The sequence below is a fragment of the Pseudorasbora parva genome, chromosome 10 (genome assembly GCF_024679245.1).
Source record: "Pseudorasbora parva isolate DD20220531a chromosome 10, ASM2467924v1, whole genome shotgun sequence".
Taxonomy (NCBI): Eukaryota; Metazoa; Chordata; class Actinopteri; order Cypriniformes; family Gobionidae; genus Pseudorasbora; species Pseudorasbora parva.
The window spans coordinates 31,579,828-31,597,791 of record NC_090181.1 but is presented as its reverse complement, the minus strand read 5'-3'; the positions used below and the strand labels follow the sequence as shown (position 1 = coordinate 31,597,791).

The 17,964-nt window shown below is 39.0% G+C and overlaps 1 protein-coding gene across 10 annotated transcripts in view; it reads right to left on the bottom strand.

The window, feature by feature from the left end:
* Positions 1-17,964, bottom strand: part of mia2 (MIA SH3 domain ER export factor 2) — a 32,669-nt gene that overhangs the window by 799 nt on the left and 13,906 nt on the right. For all 10 annotated transcript variants that reach the window (XM_067455851.1, XM_067455854.1, XM_067455857.1 and 7 more), the window contains 18 exons: positions 16,996-17,106; positions 16,778-16,849; positions 16,581-16,685; positions 16,333-16,455; positions 13,313-13,418; positions 13,181-13,227; positions 12,934-13,024; positions 11,009-11,147; positions 10,814-10,915; positions 10,583-10,643; positions 9,713-9,748; positions 9,538-9,605; positions 9,376-9,446; positions 9,155-9,286; positions 8,020-8,145; positions 1,473-1,592; positions 1,085-1,137; positions 818-1,010 (listed from right to left, as the gene is read on the bottom strand). In XM_067455851.1, coding sequence (XP_067311952.1) covers positions 818-1,010; positions 1,085-1,137; positions 1,473-1,592; positions 8,020-8,145; positions 9,155-9,286; positions 9,376-9,446; positions 9,538-9,605; positions 9,713-9,748; positions 10,583-10,643; positions 10,814-10,915; positions 11,009-11,147; positions 12,934-13,024; positions 13,181-13,227; positions 13,313-13,418; positions 16,333-16,455; positions 16,581-16,685; positions 16,778-16,849; positions 16,996-17,106 — 1,756 coding nt within the window. The remainder of the gene's footprint in view (positions 1-817; positions 1,011-1,084; positions 1,138-1,472; positions 1,593-8,019; positions 8,146-9,154; positions 9,287-9,375; positions 9,447-9,537; positions 9,606-9,712; positions 9,749-10,582; positions 10,644-10,813; positions 10,916-11,008; positions 11,148-12,933; positions 13,025-13,180; positions 13,228-13,312; positions 13,419-16,332; positions 16,456-16,580; positions 16,686-16,777; positions 16,850-16,995; positions 17,107-17,964) is intronic.

Here is a 17,964-nt window from a genome sequence, read left to right as displayed (position 1 = left end):
TGACACAATCATATTAATTAAATCAAAGTCAAAATAAACACACATCAAATAACTGCATCCTAACTTGTAATACTTGAAAAAAATGTAAATGTAAAAAAATTATAATTTATAATAGTGATAAATAATCAGATTTAGAACACTAAAATAATGCAGCCTTTTGTACAAATTTCCATTAATGTATACACATTAAATTATTTAATAAATTAAATAAATGTGTAAAAATAATCCAAGTAGTAAAAAATCATGTAAAAAAATCTAATGCAAAAGTTAAAGTATAATACATTTGAATGATGTTAATAAATCATTTTGTACTTGGACAGTGTAAAAAACATTAGGCTCAAAACTCTGAAATGAACCTCAAATTTCCATAAAATATTTATTAATTAATTAGTAATTATATTATATTATTTATTTTCTTTTATAAATATAAAAATCCATGTAGCAGAGTCTTATTTAGTTACAAATGGTAAAATTAAATCTAATAATAATTATTATTATTTACCAATTTGTACTAGGACGCAGAATCAAATAAATATAAATATATATATATATATATATATGTGTGTGTATGTATATATGTATATATATATGTGTGTATGTATATATGTATATATATATATATGTGTGTATGTATATATATATATATGTGTGTATGTATATATGTATATATATATGTTTATGTATATATATATACACACATATACATACACACACATATATATACGCACACATTATTTCCCAATAAATATGCTTTTTATTAACTTTGTTGTCTTTCATGCTGACATTTCACCTACACAAGTGGAAACAGTTAACTTACTGCCTATGGGGGGACCTCCAGGCCCACGAGGGGGAAAGAACTCTGGAGGTCCATAAGGGCCCCTGAGTGGGAAATTTGAGTCCCTAGGGTCCATTGGTCGAGGTATTCCCATTAATAGGGGACCAGGAGGAGGTCCCATTCTTGAATCTGGATCAGGGGGCAATCTCATGTCACCAGGCATCAAATGAGGACCCTGTGAGAAGACACACTTAATGGCTATGCACAATTAACTACATCAAGTGATATAATACAGATCGGTTTACTCACTTCTCTGCTCTCATTCTCAGTAATAGATGAATTGTTTCTTAGAAATGATGGATCTGAAAAAAGCAGAGAGAATACATACTTCAAGGATCTGTGAGTCCCAAAGTCCCAATCTTACATTTTCATTTGAATGTTATTCTTGAGGATTGTTGGGGGAAAAAAATGCTCATTCATGCTTTGATAAGTCAGAAGTCAGCAGGGAGTTTCTACCAATAATGGCAGCCTGATTTACCAGGGGAATATGGAGCTCAGTTTTTCCCTATTATTTATTATGTTAGGCTTGTATATATGAGTCATGTGGGCTATTTATAATTCAACGGTTACAGTGACCTTTACAGAGAAGCAGAAAAAGTCAAACATATTGTAGAGGCGGTCACATGGAAAGGCTCACCTGATTTGTCACCAAAGTATGGCTCAGGAGGAAATGGAGGTCTAGGAGGCAAAGGACCCATAGGATACGGACCTGGAGGGGGCCTCCTATATGGCAAACCTGGATCTGGGAGAGGGTGACCTAAGCATTAAAAATGTATTAAATTATTATTATAATAACTAAACCCTATAGCCTTTTGAATGCATTTTTATGAGATCAGATCAAAATATTTTTTAATAATAGTTTTTATTTATTTATTATATTACATTTATATATACACTCCTGAACAAAATCTTAAGACCAGGGGATTCATTGCAAGTTTTACACATTTCGCACTAGTGGGTCATAACCAGGTTGTAAGTGCTGCTTCAAAATGCCAAAAGAAGAAACAGGAAACGGAAACAAAAAATAGACAGTAGGCAATTTATTGAAAACTGCATTTAAACTCAAACAGGCCGTTCATCAGCTGATCAAAAGTGTAAGACCATAGCCCAAAAATAATTGCTCAACAATACTAAAAGTGTCAAAAAAGGACTCAGTAGTGAGTAGCCCCACCGTTCTTGTTGATCACTTCAAAAACTCGTTTCGGCATGCTTGATGCGACTGTTTCCAGGAGGCTGGTGGGAACGTTGCTCCATGTGGTGGAGATGGCTTCACGAAGGGCATCCACGGTCTGGAATTGACGTCCATTTTTGTAAACTTCCCTTGCCACCAATCCCCAAATGTTCTGAATGGGATTTAAATCAGGGGAACACACAGGATGGTCCAAAACAGCAACGTTATTCTCCTGGAAGAAGTCCTTCGTCAGGCGGGCTTTGTGAATTGAAGCGTTGTCCTGTTAAAAGACCCAGGCATTACTGCACAGACAGAGGCCTTCGGTCAAGAGGGATGCCCGCTGCAACAGATCCACATAGCCAGTCGCCCCTGCACAACCTGAAGCTCCATTTTCCCATTGAAGGAAAAAGCACCCCAGATCATGATGGAGCCTCCTCCACTGTGCCGCGTAGAAAACATCTACGGTGGGATCTCCTTGTCATGCCAGTAACGTTGGAGGACCGTCTAGGTTGACTTTTTTTCTCGTCAGAGAACTTTCTTCCACTTTTAAATGTCCCATGTTTGGTGCTCCCTTGCAAATTCTAAATGGGCAAGTTTGTGTCGTGGGAGGAGACGTGGCCTTTGAAGACGTTTTTTGTTCTTGAAGCCCTTCTAGCAGATGACGTCTTATGGTTATTGGGCTGCAGTCAGCATCAGTAAGGGCATTAATTTGGGTCGAGGATTGATCTGTCTTCATGGACAACCCGTCGGATCCTGCGGCTCAGTTTAGGTGAAATCTTTTTGGGTCTACCACTTGACTTTTTTGTCCCATAACTCTCAGGATTTTTTAAGAAATGTAAAATGACTGTCTTACTGCGTCCAACCTCAGCAGCGATGGCACGATGGCAGCTCAACAATCCTACCACATTCAAAGAGAGAAAGCCTTTTTGCCTTTGCCATCAGGAGATCTTGACAGTATGACTGCTTGATGGACAATGCCATGAAAGCCATATTTTTGTGGAGATTTGACCTTTGGACCTTTGACCTTATGGGCTATGGTCTTAAAGGGGGGGGGGGTGAAATGCTGTTTTATGCATACAGAGCTTTTTACACTGTTAAAGACTTGGATTCCCATCCTGAACATAGACAACGTTTCAAAAACTAATGTTGGACATTTGATGGAGTATTTCTGTGTTAAAAATACTCCTTCCGGTTTCTCACAAGTTTTTGAGAGTTTTTTTCGAGTATGGCTCGGGTTGACGTTGATAGATCGGAAGGTCCTTGTATGGGCCGTACGGGCTCTTCTCTCGGTAGGGTGCGTGCGCGCGTGACTAGAGAGAGAGAGGAAATGCACGCCCATAAACACTCTCAGGTGCAGATACAGTCGATCCAGGCGCCGCGCTCCACTTTATTCCTATGGGTGACTTCAACGCTTCAGCACAGCATTCCGGGAAGGCAGCGCTGCATTTGACCCGATATGTGAACGCAGAAATGACGGGAAGCTTCACAACATCGCTTCAGTCGCGTCGCAAAAGTGGATCTCCACTGTTCACTGCTGTCAGGACTTCACCAAATCATTCCAAAGAAGTGTGTTTTTGACGGAGCGGTCCCAGTGATAAAGGTTCGGTCCTGCTTTGGAAGCAGCCGGTGAGTAAAACTGCTTCAAATGTCTGTGCTGTTGGCTCGTCGCGTGAGTAAACATCAGTAAACGACACGATCGCGTGCTTCGTCATTCAAATGCGCTAACGGTTACTCTATTGTTGTTCTATGTATAATGTTACACTAGTCTGACATGCAACACCGTTTTGCTTGCTACTGCTAAGGTTTAGTCGCATACAATAGTCCATAAACCGAATCATGTCCTCATAAACTGCGAGTAAACACACACAAATGTTGACAGGCCACTAAATACAGTACATACCAAAGAGACGGACGTCCTGCTGTTGCCGTTTCTCCTGTTCAATTTATTTCAGCCTCCGAATGATTCTGGATCATTATCTGTATTAGCTGAGATAGCCATGGGTTTCTCCACGCTTGAGGACGTCACCGCTTTGCGCCCTCGTCATTCTTTAGCTCCGCCCACACGATACGCCTCTAGGCGCTCGGTTTTTTCCGGAAAGACTTGGTACAGCCCATATTTCTTTTATAAATATAATAAAACTAACGACTTTTCGGAGATATATAGGATGCAATATTTCTCTATAGGTACTCAAGATTGACATGAGATTGACTGAAACCGAGTGTTTCACCCCCCTTTAAACTTTTGATCAGCTGATGAACGGCCTGTTTCAGTTTAAATGCATTTTTCAATAAATTGCCTACTCTCTTTTTTTTGTCTCTTGCTCCTGTTTCTTCTTTTGGCATTTTGAATCAGTACTTACAACCCGTTTATGATCCACAAGAGCGTGTAAAATGTGTAAAACTTGCAATGAATCCCCTGGTCTTAAGATTTTGTTCAGGAGTGTATAAATACAGGTCCTCCTCAAAAAATTAGCATATGCGCTAAAAGTTCATTATTTTCCATAATGTAATGATAAAAATTTAACTTTTATATATTTTAGATTCATTGCACACTAACTGAAATATTTCAGGTCTTTTATTGTTTTAATACTGATGATTTTGGCATACAGCTCATGAAAACCCAAAAATCTCAAAAAATTTGCATATCATGAAAAATTTCTCTAAACGAGCTATTACCCTAATCATCTGAATCAACTAATTAACTCTAAACACCTGCAAAAGATTCCTGAGGCTTTTAAAAACTCCCAGCGTGGTTCATTACTCAAAACCGCAATCATGGGTATGACGATTGACACCCTCAAGCGAGAGGGTAAGACACAGAAAGAAATTTCTGAATGAATAGGCTGTTCCCAGAGTGCTGTATAAAGGCACCTCAGTGGGAAGTCTGTGGGAAGCAAAACGTGTGGCAAAAAACGCTGCACAACGAGAAGAGGTGACCTGAGGAAGATTGTGGAGAAGGACCGATTCCAGACCTTAGGGGACCTGGGGAAGCAGTGGACTGAGTCTGGAGTAGAAACATCCAGAGCCACCGTGCACAGGCGTGTGCAGGAAATGGGCTACAGGTGCCACATTCCCCAGGTCAAGCCACTTTGGGCTACAGAGAAGCAGCACTGGACTGTTGCTCAGTGGTCCAAAGTACTTTTTTCCGGATGAAAGCAAATTTTGCATGTAATTCGGAAATCAAGGTGCCAGAGTCTAGAGGAAGACTGGGGAGAAGGAAATGCCCAAATGCCTGAAGTCCAGTGTCAAGTACCCACAGTCAGTGATGGTCTGGGGTGCCATGTCAGCTGCTGGTGTTGGTCCACTGTGTTTTATCAAGGGCAGGGTCAATGCAGCTAGCTATCAGGAGATTTTGGAGCACTTCATGCTTCCATCTGCTGAAAAGCTTTATGGAGATGAAGATTTCATTTTTCAGCACGACCTGGCACCTGATCACAGTGCCAAAATCACTGGTAAATGATTTTACTGACCATGGTATTACTGTGCTCAACTCTCCTGACCTGAACCCCATAGAGAATCTGTGGGATATTGTGAAGAGAAAGTTGAGACGCAAGACCCAACACTCTGGATGAGCTTAAGGCCGCTATCGAAGCATCCTGGGCCTCCATAACACCTCAGCAGTGCCACAGTCTGATCGCCTCCATGCCACGCCGCATTGAAGCAGTCATTTCTGCAAAAGGATTCCCGACCAAGTACTGAGTGCATAACTGAACATAATTATTGGAAGGTTGACTTTTTTTGTGTTAAAAACACTTTTCTTTTATTGGTCGGATGAAATATGCGAATATTTTGAGATTTTGGGGTTTTCATGAGCTGTATGCCAAAATCATCAGTATTAAAGGTCCCATTCTTCACGATTCCATCTTTCAAACTTTAGTCAATGTGTAATGTTGCTGTTAGAGCATAAATAATACCAGTAAAATTATAATGCTCAAAGGTCAATGCCAAGCGAGATACTTTATTTAACAGAAGTTCCCTTTTAAAGCCTACAGTGAACGGCCGGTTTGGACTACAGCAGGAAGTGCAGGGATGTAATGAAGTCACTAGAACCGTTTGTTGACTAACCCTCCGCCCACAAGAACACGCAAAAAAGAGGGCGTGGTCTTGTTGCTCTCCCACGTGGAGAAGTGCGCACATTCAGCGATTGCATCTCCCCGTTATGGTAAGAGGCGGGACCTTTCCGGGCAAAGTGCGCTAAGCTGCTGTCCAATCACAACACGGGAAGCGCTGGCCCAATCAAAACTCGTTACGTATTTCTGAAGGAGTGACTTCATAGCACAAGGAAATCATCAGGCCGTTTTTAGGACAGAGGAAACAGCGCTGTACAGATAAGTAAATTGTGTGAAAAATACTGTTTTTTTACACGCGAAACATGAACTCATGTTATATTGCACACTGCAAACATAATCAAAGCTTCAAAAACAAGGGAAGAACGGGACCTTTAAAACAATAAAAGACCTGAAATATTTCAGTTGGTGTGCAATGAATCTAAAATATATGAAAGTTTAATTTTAATCATTACATTATGGAAAATAATGAACTTTTATCACACGCTAATTTTTTGAGGAGGACCTGTATATAATAAATTACACACACACACACAACAAAGAAACTAAAATAAAGTTAACTTAAGTTAATACCCATCTAAAAATGATTGGCTGATGGACACAGGGATGAAATGGCAATGATGCACTACAGACAATATAAAACAACCACTGTTGGTATGATCATGATGATAATGACATTAAAAAATACAGCGATGTCCTGTACTATTCAGGCCTGCAGTATAAAATAAATAATCACAGGGCTGAATATTTAGTCCACAGCTGCTGAACCGACAGTATTAGTCCCAGCAGTGAGGAGCAGCAGGGGGCAGTGGGACAAAGCCTGACGCACGGGCCAAAAACGCAGAAATGTCTAGAACAAAGAAGGCCCAGTTCTGCGACTCTTCAATGAGCTGTGCTGCTGAGTCAGCGCTTCTCAGCGACCTCTGAATAACAGAGTTTGAGCTTCAGTAACAGAAACACCTTTATATGAGCCTCTCACTTCACACAGTTGGCTTAATGACAGGCACAAGACAGTTCAATGATTGGTAATGGTATTCATAAATAAATAGCATATTAACATTGAGTATATTAAAGGGTTAGTTCAACAAAAAATTAAAATTCTGTCATTAATTACTCACCCTAATGTCGTCCGACACCCTTAAGACGTTGTTCAAACCTTTGTTTCAAACCGTTGTTAATCAGTCTATCGAATCAGTGGTTCAGACCACCAAAGTCACGTGAATTCAGCAGTTTGGTGGTTTGATACGCGATCAGAATCCTGACTAGATATACTGATTCATTATGCTCCGAGGCTTCAGGAAGACGTGTTTTGAAATTGGCCCTCACTATACAAGTCGTTTTTTTGTTTCTTTTTGCCCACAATAACTTATTCTCATCACTTCATAAAATTATTGTACAACCACTGTAGTGAGAAGGGCTTTGTAACGATGTCTTTAGTACCCTTTTATGGGTCTTGAGAAAGGAAATGACATTATGGCCAATGGAGGCCTTTCTGAGCCATCTGATTTCAACAAAAAATATCTTAATTTGTGTTCCGAAGATAAATTTTTAGGTGAACTAACCCTTTAATTTAGTAAAAAACCCTTTATATTAGTTTATATTAATTAAACCCTTTTATTTATATTAATTAAACCCTTTATATTAGTAAAAATTTATTTATACAAAAATGTACATTATAATCTAGTTTCACACAACCACCTCTGACTGTCCTAAATAAACAGGCAGTTTTTCCTATACTGTACCTTTAAGACTATGTAAATTACCTGTTATGATTGGCTAGCTTTAAGGTGGAGAAAGCTACTGAATACTAAATATTGAATATGTAAAAATGGGCACTTATGTTAATGTGCTCATGGTTCTTCCGTCAATAATTCTTGACTTTTGAGAGCTAGAGACGCATTTCCTCCTGCTACAGGACAGCCACAGCAGTGGGAACATCACTGTACCTGGAGGGACGGGAGGGCCCCTGCGTTCCCTGTCCCAGGAGGGAGACAGTGAGCCACTATCAGAGTGAGGGCCACTCCGCTCAAAGTCTGGCCCACCACTAGGGGGCTCTCCCACGCCTCGGGATGCTGATTATGTGACAGTGAGAGTGGAGGAAGATGAATGGAGTGGAGAGAGACAGCACATCAAAATATTTGAGGAAGTTAAGAATGGAAAAGGGAGGAAAGGGAGACAACCAACAAAATATTAACGGGGTAATAAAACATGAAGACTTATCTATATTCAAATTTGGGTAATGGTTTGATGCCCACGGTTTAGTGCGCATTTTGTTGTGCAAAAATTACACAGTATATCTCAAGTGTTTATTCATTAGTGATATGCAATAAACAACCCAAAGAGGATAGAAAAACTCAGAAATACCAATTTTCATTTGAGCAGTTGTAAAGATGGTACTGGAAAAATATTGATTTTATGAATGCATATACATCTCTGAAGTGTGATATTTATTGAATGTAAAATATCAAATGAAAGCGGCTCTTTGACTATAATGCTGTTAAAAACCTTTATACAACTGTTCAAAAGTTTGGGGTCAGTAAGATTTTTTTTAAAGAAACATTTTTTATCATCATCAGTAGAAATTTTAATATTTAAAATATTCTTAATCTTTTTATGGAAACCATGACACATATTTTAAGATTTTTTTGATGATAGAAAAAAAACAGCATTTATTTGAAACGATATTTTGTAATCATATAAAAGTCTTTGATACATTTTATGTGTCCTTGCTGAATAAAAGTATTGATTTATTTAAAAGAAAACTGACCTCAAAGTTCTGAACTGCAGTGATTAGGTAAATGTTAAAATATCACACTTTGTCCTTAATAACCAAATATTTACCAAGCAAACCGTGGGAAATCAGACCCAGCAAACAAGTCAACTATATCTTATGGGAACTGAACAGGATACAAGCATGTGATACAAACAAACACACACGTGCACGCATGCATGCACACACAAAAAATAAAGCTAGATAACCATGCTAAACTAAAGTCTGAGAGAGCAAAGAATTAATCACATTATTCATGTTAGCTAAGAGACTTTCCCAGAATTTAAAAGGAATGGATTTTTGTATATCACCTCTGCCTGGACCCATAACAAACTGGGGTGAGAGTCGAGGGGGGCCGTCCATTAGTGTAGGAGGCGACAGGAATGCCCGCGTTTCTGAGGATGGTCGGCTAAGAGGAGAGGGTCCATATGGAGATCTTTCACCTTTGAGACAGGAAAATGCATATCATGTTTAATACCATTTTAAACATAGAGAGACATGAACTATGCAGGGGAAATGCAGAGAATCTGACCTCTAAATAAAGGTCTGCCCTCTCGTATATCCTTATCAAGAATATCGACCTTGAATTGGGCATCAGTCAGCCTGCAATTGTAAATACGTTCATATGTATGAATAAATGCTGCTTCTCTTGTATAGAAAATACTAAAGTAAATCACTCTCTTGCCAATCTCACCTTTGGCGGAGATGAGCGTTTTCTCTCTTGACATCAGCAAGGTCTCGATCCGCTGCCCTTGCGGCTAGCTATAATGCAGACAATTCAGAATAAAAAGAGTATCAGACACAAAATACATCTGTAACCTACTGACGACTGATATGGATTAAAGTTTACTAGTCTGAAAACAACTCACCCAGTTATCATGAGCCTTTTTCTCATGAGAAGTAATCTGGTAGGAAAAAAAGAGAAATGTACATAATAAATATTAATTTATAAAAACTAAACAAAAAGTAACTATAAAAAGTTATTGAACACTTTAAAGACCCCCTGTGGTGAAAATCTGTATGTTGTTTTTAATATGCTTTAAGAAAAACCAAAGTGCAAAGTAAAACTGCAGTATACCAAAAACGTGGTTTGAAATCGCTGGTGTTTCTGATGTCACCAACTACCTTGTAACCAATCACGTCAACGTTTGGGCGGGCTTTAGCATATCATTAACTATTCTCTGAAGCAGAGGAGTCTCAATGGTATATTTTTCTGTTGATATGAAAAATCGAATACATTTAGCAATATTACGAGGTTATGATGGATGCCTTTTTCCACTGAAGTTCTAAGTATTTTTAAGGATACTGATTGTTAGAAAGGCAGCTGTCTGACTCTGAAAAGGCGAAAATGGTTTATGTAATATTAGCAACACATTATTAGCTGTTTGATAACAGCAAAAGGCTGATATCCAGCCTTGATTAGCCTTCCAGCAAAAGGCTAATCATATGAATTACCGTCATGTGTCCGAGGTTGTATAGAGTAATACATAAAATGCATTACCATTCTGAGTGTCGGCGGAGCAATGTTGCATATATATGGATCTAAATATTCTAAAGGGTGTAGTTACATTCAAGCTATTTTAAGGCATGAAAATGTATGCATAATACATCCAGCATTATATAAACATTTTATCATGGGTATGACCATGGGTATCATCAGTACAGGTGACTGAAAAACCTTTACCACTATAAATCATGTAAAGAGGCTGTAACTCTGTAAGGCATTTCAAGTGTGTCACCTGATTCTTATAAGCCTGTGAAGTCCGGTCCAGTTCCTCCTCTAGGTCTTTGGCTCGTTGTCTATGTAAACATAGTGAAAGAGACTATAATATAAACTTCCTCTTTTGGTGAACATTCATCCTTCATCATGTTTCCTGTCTTTCTCAGAGCCCATTTCCTTTGATTTTAAATCACATACTCAAACATTCTTAACTCGATTTCCACATGCGTGCTAAACAAGTTGCTCCCACCTATAAGTGACGAGCTCCTCTGCAGCGAGACTGATCTTTTTGTCTGCCTTGTTGAGCTTTTCCTCCTTCTGTGAACGCTCCTTCTCCTCCACCGTCAACAACCTGACCAGAGTTTAGGGAATAATTCAATTATTGGAATTAGTATTTTAATGACACTGCAAAGTGCTCTCTGAGATATAGCTTTTGGGTCCAAACCTGTGTAGTTTGAGTTCATTCTCCTGGTACATCTCCGTCATGATCTGGAGTTTCTGCTGGAGTTTCTGGCTTTCACTAGAATAGTTGGCACTCTCTGACTCCAACACCTCCTTCTGCTCTTCAAGTTGTCTGATCCCATCTAAGAATACCAAGAAAAAAGAAAACAAGTCTAATGTTCATTTAGAGTCTAAATGATAGTGTTTGATTTAATCAGGGCAAAGCAAATCCGCTCCACTTGTATTACTCATAAAAAACTTGAAAGAAAAGTCTGCCGACCATTTGCTTTTGGTCGTTCTGAGAGCAAGACTGGAAAGCAGGGGAGGCTGTGCTTTTGTGGTTGCTGCACCAAAACTGCAATTATTTGCCTCTGTATGTTAGACATTTATTATGTTTTTATATGTAGACTTAAAACCTATTTTGAGGGCAGTTACATTTTGTGTTCTATGCCTTTCACTTTTTTTATTGTGACCCTGTGCTGTAAAGAGCTTTGGAAAATGCCACAGTTGTTTTCTTAAATGTGCTTTAAAATGAATTTGAAAGCAAATACATTTTGTTTCTTAAAGGGGGGGTGAAATGCTGTTTCATCCATACTGAGCTTTTTACACTGTTAAAGACTTGGATTCCCATCCTAAACATAGTCAAGTTGGACGTTTGATAGAGTATTTCTGTGTCAAAAATACTCCTTCCGGTTTCTCACAAGTTTCGGAGAGTTTTTTCGAGTATGGGTCTACTTGACGTTAATAGAACGGAAGGTCCTTGTATGGGCCGTACGGGCTCTTCTCCCGGTAGGGTGCGCGCGCGTGTGACTAGAGCGAGAGAGAGGAAATGCACGCTGTAAACAGTCTCTCAGGTCCAGATCCAGTCCTCCGTGAAGACTTATGTCGCGCGTCGCGCTCCACTTTATTCCTATGGGTGACATCGAGCGACTTCAATGCTTCAGCACAGCATTCCGGGAAGGCAGCGCTGCATTTGAACCGATTTGAACGCAGAAATGACGGGAAGCTTCACAACATCGTTTCAGTCGCATCTCAAAGTGGATTTAAACGCCACTGCTGTCACAGGACTTCACCAAATCATACCAAAGAAGTGTGTTTTTGACGGCGCGGTCCCAGCGATAAAGGTTCGGTCCTACTTTGGAACAAGCTGGTGAGTAAAACGGCTTCAAATGTCTATGCTATTGGCTACCTTCGCATGAGTAAACATCAGTAAACGACACGATCGCGTGGTTCGTCATTCAAATGCGCTAACGGTTACTCCATTGCTGTTCTCTGTTGTATAACGTTACACTAGTCTGACGTGCAAAACCGTTTTGCTTGCTACCTCTTAGGTCTAGTCGCATACAATAGTCCATAAACCGAATCATGTCCTCATAAAATGCGAGTAAAGACACACAAAGGCCACTAAATATAGTACATACCACAGAGACGGACGTCCTGATGTTGCTGTTTTTCCTGTTCAATTTATTTCTGCCTCAGATTTGATTCTTGATCATTATCTGTATTAGCTGAGATAGCCATGGGTTTCTCCACGCTTGAGGACGTCATCGCTTTGTTCGCGATCGTCATTCTTTAGCTCCGCCCACACGATACGCCTCCAGGCGCTCGTTTTTTTCCGGAAAGACTCGTACAGCCCATATTTCTTTTATAAATATAATAAAACTAAAGACTTTTCGGAGATATGAAGGATGCAATGCTACTCTATAGGTACTCAAGATTGACATGAGATTGACTGAAACTGAGTGTTTCACCCCCCCTTTAAATCAGAAACAAAATCCTAAGGTGCCTAAAGATTCTTATGTATGAGTGTGTCACATTGTCTTTCTACAACCAATCCAAACTCTTTTATATCAACAAAATAATGCATCAAAATCAGAGTTTAATGCTTCTTAAAACCTGTTTCAACTGTTGTGCACCTAAACGGTTTACCTTGGAGATCTTCTTTGGCTTTCATTTCATCTGCGAGTTTGGCAAACACCCTGTTTTTGTCCTCCTCCATGGACTTTAAATCTGCACTCATCTGAGTCAAAGAGAAGGACTATTAGTATTCAAGATGTAGACAGGCATTATTCGTTTAATCTGACACATAAGGGCTGTGTTTCAAAACCCATTGAGCTGCAATCATAGACAGCATGTATCACTAGGTTTGAGGGAACCAGGATGCAAGTAGAAATACCTTGGCTGCTTCAATGAGTTTCTGTACTTTTTGCTTCTTATGAACCTCTGCAAGCAGAATACAATTTATGAGATGAGACCAGACTTAAAAAACAGACTAACAATATTCCCAAGTGAACCACAAGAGTTTTACCTGAACTGTCTCCATTCTCAGTTCCAGCTGTATTAGTGCTGCCATCAACGCAGCACTCGTCCTCAGAATCCCAATCTCGCATCTTCAAAAGGCACTCTGTCAGTGACTGATATAAGAAAAGAAAACCGGATTTTTAGAAATGCAGTGTAACTGAAATGCAGTTTTGGGCACGAGACTGTGTGGACAAACGTATATATTGGTGGACACGCGGATATATACAATACTATATGGTTGAAAAACACTGTTTGTGAGGCGGTTTCATACCTTTACATGACAACTGCTCTCTCTGGATCAGTACTTGTCAAAGGTTAAATAGAAACATCGTTGTCATTTAGGAATACACTTATGTGGTTGTTTGAACCGCAATCTTTTAATAATTAATCATGCAGCTCTATAAAATATTCATTTTCCACAATTTTGTTTATATCTAATTTGATATTTCATTATATCACATACACAACTTTTTACGGTCAGTAAAAACATATTTTATCTAAAGAAATTTATTATTTTAAGGATTTTAAGGATTTCAAGGATGCATTAAATGACCAAAAGGGACAAACGACTTTAACATTGTTACCAACATTACAGGTGCTGGTCATATAATTAAAATATCATCAAAAAGTTATTTATTTCACTAATTCCATTCAAAAAGTGAAACTTTTATATTATATTCATTCATTACATAGACTGATATAGTTCAAATGTTTATTTGTTTTAATTTTGATGATTATAAAATCCCAAATTCAGTATCTCAGAAAATTAGAATATTGTGAAAATGTCCAATATTGTAGAAACCTGGTGCCACACTCTAATCAGCTAATTACCTCAAAACACCTGCAAAGGCCTTTAAATGGTCTCTCAGTCTAGTTCTGTAGGCTACACAATCATGGGGAAGACTGCTGACTTGACAGTTGTCCAATAGACGACCATTGACACCTTGCACAAGGAGGGCAAGACAAAAAGTCTTTGCAAAAGAGCCTGGCTGTTCACAGAGCTCTGTGTCCAAGCACATTAATAGAGAAGCGAAGGGAAGGAAATGATGTGGTAGAAAAAAAAAAGTGTACAAGCAATAGGGATAACTGCACCCTGGAGAGGATTGTGAAACAAAATCCATTCAAAAATGTGGGGGAGATTCACAAAGAGTGGACTGCAGCTGGAGTCAGTGCTTCAAGAACCATTACGCACAGACGTATACAAGACATCGGTTTCAGCTGTCACATTCCTTGTGTCAAGGCACTCTTGAACAACAGACAGCGTCAGAAGTGTGTCACCTGGGCTGAAGACAAAAAGGACTGCTGAGTGGTCCAAAGATATGTTGACTTTGTTCAGCGTCTATTACTGGAATAATCTACAACAGTTAAACATGTCAGCTGCATGGACACTAGCTCTGTATTGTCAATATTAATTTCTCAATTTTAATCTATAATGATATATTTTCTTAAATCTAAAATTGACAACTTTTAGTCTCTGGTGTTTTTTGTTGATGAGAAAACAAAACTTGATTAAACATTTGTAGTGCGCCTGCCATCCAATAATTGAAATAAGCGAAGCCTTTTGTTACTTTTATAATGAAGCAATGTCTTAACTTTAAAATTCTTTGATTTTTATATGAAATTCAAACAATAAAATCTTGTTTTGGCACTCGTTAATACGGCATGACAGATCACTGTAGCCTTCTCCGTTCAAGCCGCAACAAAGCACATGAATCTCATTTCCTCTTTACTACTAGTTAGCGCGAAATGAACATGGGTGAACACCAGAAGGTATATTACTGAAATAATCCTGTTTCATGTAATTACACAATTAGTGTTTTAACCTGGAAATGAATAAGAATGTCACTTAATGTTAACCTTAAAGCTGCAGTCTGTAAGTTTGGCCTCTGTGTCACCATCTCTGTTTGAAACCTGCAATTGCAGTAATTTGCAAAGTTATCAACCGTACGCGAGTTGTGCATCAGCTCCTCGGCGCAGATGTATCTAATGTGTGTGGGCTGAATATGTGTGGCTGTCAGTCACCACACCGGTGTGGACACTATTTCAGAATCACAGATTCTACCTCTTGGAGTATAACCTAAAAAATAAGTTTTACGGGAAAAATGTAATCTGAACAAGTAACATGTCTGCCACCTTTGGGAACAAAACATTGCAATAAATCACGCTACCAAAGGTGATTAAATCTAACGATCGCTTGTATAAAATCAGACTGTGCAAATTATTAGGCCGGAGACACACTGCGAGCGTGGCGTTTCTGTTGCGTGTCAGCCGCGCGGCAGCTGCTGCTATTAATGTACAGGGAAGCCCTATACTTCATGTTAAATATAAATATATTGCCTATTGATACAGCAAAGAATACGTTGACAGTAGCCTATTGACCATACGTATCTATGGTATTCACTGCAAAATAGGCTACAGAACATTTCGTTCTGTATTGACAGGTTTAATATTTCAAAATCGATAATTCTGTTGTTTTTTATTATTACAATTAGGCCTATAACTGCATTTATGTTAACCTACAGACTTTCAAACATGAAAATGTCATTTTTTTTAAATATGTATTTGTGTCAAAATGGCATATTAACATATTTTCCTATTCTCTTTTGCCTGGAAACGCTTCCAACACGCTCGCGTGTCGCTTGAAAAATAGGCGTCTCTTCTATTTGAAGCATGCATGCGTTTTCGGGCCGCGCTTGTGACGCAGGCAGTATGCAAGCTCTAACCGGTTAACATGGGAGCCGAGATGAAAACGGACACGCCACGCAGCCAAGACGCTCACGGCACGCTTGCAGTGTGTCTCCGGCCTTATTGTTCTCAAATTGTTAATGTTAACAATATCAGCACTGCGTGACTGTGGATTTAGTGTGTATTAGTGATACCTGTATATTTAAATTTCCGTACAGTCTAATCTGAGTATTTCTTTCAAACTGATTTCTTTCCAAAACACCTAATGGTCCTAACACACAACACACCTAACACACAAAAATCCATAAGTCAACTACTAGTCTGGAGTCGAAGCGTTTTTACCTTGATGCGCTCGTCTTTATTAGTGCAGTCCTCCAGCATGCCAAAATGAGATCTTTCACACATTTTCATCTCCTCCTCCAGCTCACAGAGGCGTTCGCCCCAGCCCTCTGCTTCCTGCATCAGCTGTAGTAGTGATGGGCATATGCACTCATGGTAAATGTAAGACATGCATTACAGTGATTTTACTAGTTATGTTAAAGCTTGAAAATATATACATTTTTCCTCTCCAAACTAAACACAAATGTCACCTGTGCTTTACTCTCGAGCAGCATTGCATGCTCTTCTTTGGCCGTCAGCAGGTTTTTCTGTAGTCTTTCTGTGTTGATCTCATGGATCTTCAGTGTTGTGTTGTCCTGCACATAGAAATACAAGTAATAGTATAGAATAGCAAATAACGATTACTGAGGAATATGACTGAAATATGCATCATATAGATAGCCAATACCTGTTCTAACTGTGACTTTCGATCTTTAGCTTCAACTTCTAAATTACTTAAAATCTGTTCAAGTTCAGCAAGCTGTAAAAGATAAAAGCCGTTAAGACAGATTCAGTCAACATAATGTGCATCAAGCATGAAAATCAGTCTATATAGGGTGACTATTGTAGTATGGATATGTAAAGTGAGTTTATGTGTGGGTGGGAATGCGTGCATGACAACTTTACCTGATCCTCTTGTTGTTTTCTTGCTTTGTTTTGTTGAGACAGCTCTTCTTGTAGCCTCTTAATTTCTTTTTTCATCTGAGCATTTGATTGTTCAAGTTTCTTTGATGCCACCTAAGGGAAATAACATTGGACAAGGGTCAGGTAAACAGTAAATTGGTCAGGCAGACGGTTTTTTTTTAAAGTGCTGTTTCCTGCTAAGCAAATACACATCCATGAACTTCCAATGGATGAGGACCCTGGCTCAAATTGATAGAGTAAAACAGACACCATCATTACTGTTTGTATTACCATGTGTACAAGTGCTGAGGAAGTAATTCAGTAATGGACATTTCATTTTCGACACGCACTGTAAGCAGTAGACCAATCATGACAGATTGAGCCATCTGACCAATCAGAGAAAAGTAGACACTCAGAAAGGATGGGTTTAGAGAAAGCGGATCCTTGATCAAGCCATTCCAGACACTGTGAGAACAGTGGTGATGCTGCAATGTGTATTATGAGAAAATGAAAGTGTTTTTTTGACCTTGGATGCGTTTAAACCTATATAGTAGGAGACCTCCAAAACAAAAACAGGAATCTTTAAAGGTTTAGTCATTAATTTTTCATCCTCATATCGTTCCAAACCAGTAAGACCTTCGTTCATCTTCGGAACACAAATTAAGATATTTTTGATGAAATCCGAGAGCTTTCTGACCCCTCCATAGACAGCTTTTTAATTAAGACCTTTAAGGTCCAGAAAGGTTAGTGAAGACAACATTTTATGAAGCGACGAGAATACATTTTTAACGCAATAAACAAACAAAATAACGACGTCATTCAACAATTTCTTCTAGCCTGTGTCAGACTCTTAAACGGTGCAGTGCTTGCAGAATGCCGGCTTACCATTGGTCGAAGTAGTTCACGTGAGCGCTGCACTGTTTACACTGCATCAACAACATAATAGTCTGACACAGGCTAGAAGAAATTGAT